Source organism: Dasypus novemcinctus, chromosome 22 (assembly GCF_030445035.2).
Source record: "Dasypus novemcinctus isolate mDasNov1 chromosome 22, mDasNov1.1.hap2, whole genome shotgun sequence".
Classification (NCBI taxonomy): Eukaryota; Metazoa; Chordata; class Mammalia; order Cingulata; family Dasypodidae; genus Dasypus; species Dasypus novemcinctus.
The window spans coordinates 9,057,065-9,061,814 of record NC_080694.1 but is presented as its reverse complement, the minus strand read 5'-3'; the positions used below and the strand labels follow the sequence as shown (position 1 = coordinate 9,061,814).

General features: G+C 33.6%; 1 protein-coding gene across 1 annotated transcript; it reads right to left on the bottom strand.

Annotated features, from left to right (window-relative positions):
• Positions 1 to 239: 239 nt before the first annotated feature.
• On the bottom strand, positions 240 to 1,181 carry LOC105744275 (olfactory receptor 6P1-like). The gene is given in 1 exon segment (XM_023583524.2): positions 240 to 1,181. A coding segment is annotated over 1 exon segment (942 nt).
• Between the last annotated feature and the right edge of the window lie 3,569 nt (positions 1,182 to 4,750).

Sequence of the window (4,750 nt, the reverse complement as noted above, 5' to 3'; positions counted from 1 at the left end):
TGGCACTTGTGTTATTTCTCTTTCTACCACTATGGCACTGCACTGACATTATTAAATAAAATAAGTATAGAATATCTATTTGAATATAATCAAACTGAAACCTAAAGTTCAGAGAGTTATCCATATTGAATAGTGTCAATTTCATAATATAATTTTTAATACTTACTATTTCCAAATGTATTTTGGAAATTTAGTTCAAATTGCTCATTTTTGTTGATCTCTCAAAACACCGTCATGTTTCAAGTTAAGAGCAATCTCCTTTGTGCTAGAACATTGCTGAAAGCTTTCTTCACATCTTTGTTTCTCAAGGTGTAGATGAGAGGATTTATCAATGGGGTGACCACACAGTAAAACACTGACACCACTTTCCACATGTTGAAATTATATGTGGCTGGAGGCCGGACATAGGCAAAAATGATGGTGCCATAATAGATGGTGACCACCGTGAGGTGTGAGGCAATGGTGGAGAAAGTTTTCTTCCAAGCCACCTGGGAAGACATTCTTACTATTGTGACCACAATTTGGCCATAGGAGGACATGGTAAGTAGGAAAGAACTTAAAATCACCACAGAGCTACATGTATAGCCCAAGGCCTCTGCTAGGAATGTATCTGAGCATGAGAAGTTGTAAATGGGGTCTGAGTCACAAAAGAAATGATTGATCTTCTGGGGGCCACAGAAGTTGAGGTGAGAGATAAGTATGGCAGGTAGGAGAGGGGCAAGGAAGCCCCCAACCCAAGATCCAGCTGAAAACCTTAGGCAAATATCAACACTCATGAGGACTGCGTAGCATAGAGGGCTACATATTGCCAGGTACCGGTCATAGGCTATCACAGCTAGCAGAATGCACTCAGCAGCCCCCATGGAGAAAAAGAAGTACTACTGGGTTATACAACCTGAAACAGAGATGGTGACAACCTGTGATAGGCAGGTAGCCAGCAGTTTAGGCACTGTCGCTGTGGAGTACCAGATTTCTAAGAAGGCCAAATTTCCTAAGAAAATGTACATCGGTGTCTGAAGTGTGGATTCCATGAGAACAATGTAAATTATAAGAGCGTTTCCTGTGAAGGAGAGAAGGTACACAATGAGAAACATCAAAAATAATGTGAGCTGTGGATGGGGAACACTGGAAAACCCAAGGAAAATGAACATCCTCACAGTCGTTTGGTTTTTTACATCCATATTTCATCTTCTCTGATCTGCAGTAGATCAATAAAGCCCAGAAAGTTTAGGTAGATGAAAACAAGAATTGGATATTCTCATATTAATATTAATGATAATAATGGATACCTAACAGTTACAGGAAGTGTTGGCTGAGAAAAAAAATGATGTCATTCTAAACCTGGATTAACTTGTTGGGTTTTCAGTTATAAAAAAATATTCAAACAGAAATATTGCCATAATCCACATTTTAGACATGAAGAAACTGAAGAATTAAGTAGCTTTCACACAATTACAGTACTCTGTTGTTGGCACTGATTTTCAAACCTGCAGGTTGGTTTAAAATGCCACAATCCACATTAATACATATAATGTCATTACAGGGAAGAACATAACATTGTCCCATAATTAGAGCCTATTGAAATAACAACATAAAGCAGGTCAGAAGCCAGGGATCAGGGGCCTCTGAGCTGAAGCTCTCAGACATATGAATAACACCATAAGAGAAAGGGTTGCATATAATTTTAACTTCATTACCCCCTGATTTATGCCATCAAATTAAGAGTTGATAACTATCAGTACATGGATAAAATTCTATATTCAGAAAACAAAACAATGAGTACAATTCAAAATTTGCAGTAAAGAAATATTTTTAAATATTCTTTAAATTCCCTAATCATAGATTTGTATGTTTTAAGAATAGTTGTGATTACCTTTTTTCACACAGTGATTAGAAATAGTCAAGCAAATAAATTTAGGAGTTAGAAATCTTTTAAGAAATAGCAGATTATCAAAAAACTTATCAGTTTACATGTGCTTAAGTGCCAGAATATTCAGATGAAAATGTAAAGTAAAATTTTTCTTGGTATCCATAAAAATTATTATGTATGTAAAATATATTTATTTTGCTATTGTTTAAAAAAAACCTGCAGTAAAGTCACAAACTTGAAAACTACTATATCACAATCAAAAAGTCAGCCGAACTCAACATGAAGTCATCTGAGGTCATGTCTACAATGTCTTCTTTTAAACCTTTAAGGAAGTTTTGAATCATAAAACTCTACTGAAATATATATTGGCTTTAAAACAATAATGCATTGTTGTTACAATACATAATATTTCAAGATATATATAATGGAAATTATTAATTAAACCTGTTTAAAATGTCAAGGAATATAGTGTGTTAGTTTACATTTTAGATGTATTGCTAACCAAGCTATTTATATTAATCTCTTAAAGATACTAAGGTTTTGCCATATTTCTCAGAGTAAGAAAAATAAAATTGTAATAGTTCCTAACTATACCACTATTCAAATATATTTTGAAAAATATCATGGCTATCAATATACCTAGAATACTTAGTTTAGACAGCTTGGGTGAAACAGCTTAGACTAACTACTATACATGCTTCATTATTTTGATTCTCTGATTATTTAAAGAAAATCATTAAAATTTCTTTTATTCATGTAGCACCAAGAATCCAAAGACTTTTTTATACCTTTTATGATAAGAATATTGTTGGCTAGTTTTCTCCTAGGAATCACACACTCAAGAAAATCTAAATTAACTCTTGGAAAGAGAGCTTTGACAAAAGAATCATACTAACATGTTCCTATGGAGATAATCCCTTTCCTTTCTCTAAGACACACCATGTTTACTTAATTCTACCTTAAACTAAATTAGGATTACAGACTCTTCAGATCTATATTAATTTAGATGGGAATTGAAGGGTAGAGAAAAGTAATTTAAGTAAATCATTTTTACAGAAATAAAAATAATGAAATTACAAATTTATAAATAATTTTTATTCATTTTATGGTTTTAATTTTCAAACTATAGCTATTTTTCCCATGTGTCAGCTGAGTACTTTAAGACATATATTGTTTCTGGTAATAGAAATGTCTAAAATCATTTTTTTTAACATCTGCAGTTATGTGGCTATAGTTTCATTACTTCCAAGACAAGTGAAGAACCACATGAACACTTCCACCGGTATACTCACAGCTAGTATTCTGTTTGGCTATTTTTCTGGAATACAAGGCTATGAATTACATTTTCTTACAAATACTTCTTTTCAGTAAGAAAACATATTGGAGCCTTTGGTTGGATCAGAGGAAAATAAATTATATTATCTCCTCACTGCTGGTGGCTGGGAATCCATTAGTGCTATTGCCTTCATCAGCAATCCCATAGACCATCCCATGGCATTTATGCTGTAAACAACAAATTCTCTGTTGTTTTTTGTTTTTCTTCAGATATCTCCTTTTCCCCATCGATTAGGTACAGGGAAAGTGATGGTCTGAAATTCCCTTTGTGAAAACTATTATCATAATTTCTATAGTCTAGAGATCTGGAGAGCTTTCCTCTATCTTGAGACTTCATGCAAGTTCCCTAGGGACTTTCTGTTGGTTTGGGATATTGTGCTCCCCTAAGAGAAAAGAAAAGGCAAAGGAACTATAGGAGGAATTAGCAAAGTCTCCACAGGTACTGAAGGAAGATCCTCCAAATTTTTTTCATTGGCCAGTATTGCCTACAGTATTCATGACTCCAAAGATGACTGCAGAATAATACCACTCTGTAATAGGGTTCTCTGGGGAAACAGAAACAAAAGGAGCTGTATGTATTTATACATAGTAAAATAAGGTATAACATATATATATTGCAAATATCATGGTTTTTTTTTTTAAATAGCAATTGGCTTACATAACTGTGGAGATGAGAAGTCAAAATTCCATTAGTAGGCTGCAAGCTGGGAATTCCAATGAAGGTTTTTGATGGATTTCCTAGGAGAAGCTGCTCAGATAAATTAGATATGGAAATTCTCCCTTCCGATTGCTGAAAACATCACTTCTCATATTAAGACTTTCATCTGATTAGATGATGCTTCTTTCAATGTTCAAGGAAATCTTCTTAATTTATTCCAGATGTAATCAATCATAGATGCAATCAATTTACTGATAATTTAAATACTCACAGTAAAAACCAGGCCAGTACTTGCTTGACCAAACAAGTGGACACAATAATCTAGCAAATTGGCACATGAATTTAACCATCATAGTCCATCCCTTGTCAATCACTTGGTACCCATACACAACTCCTTAATCCATGCTTAATCTCTAACTAAAACAACAGCAAACACATTTTCAACTAGAAATACTCAACTAAATGTGCACAATCAGAAACATATTAACTTTCCCCATAATAGGGTGCAAATCTTTGGGTAACATTCAATCTTAAATTTTATATCCTATAACTTGAATACTATAAAATGAAGGTAACAAAACTTAAGTCATATAATAAATGGTTAAGATAGGCAACAAAACAAAGATATTTGCTTTATATATGTACAGATATACTCATAACTAAACTAGAAAGAAATATTCATAACCATTACAATCCTCATTTCTGTAACCAATCATGTAGTTGTAGCTCTTATTATAACTACTATATTCTGCCACTCCTTTCATATTCCCTTTATACTCAACATGCACCTCACCTAGTCATGGTTCTTTGCTTGATAGGGTAACTCTCTCATGAAGTTTTTGTGCCATTGGCCATCTTGTCCAGATTAAGTTGTTGCAGTTTTTCAT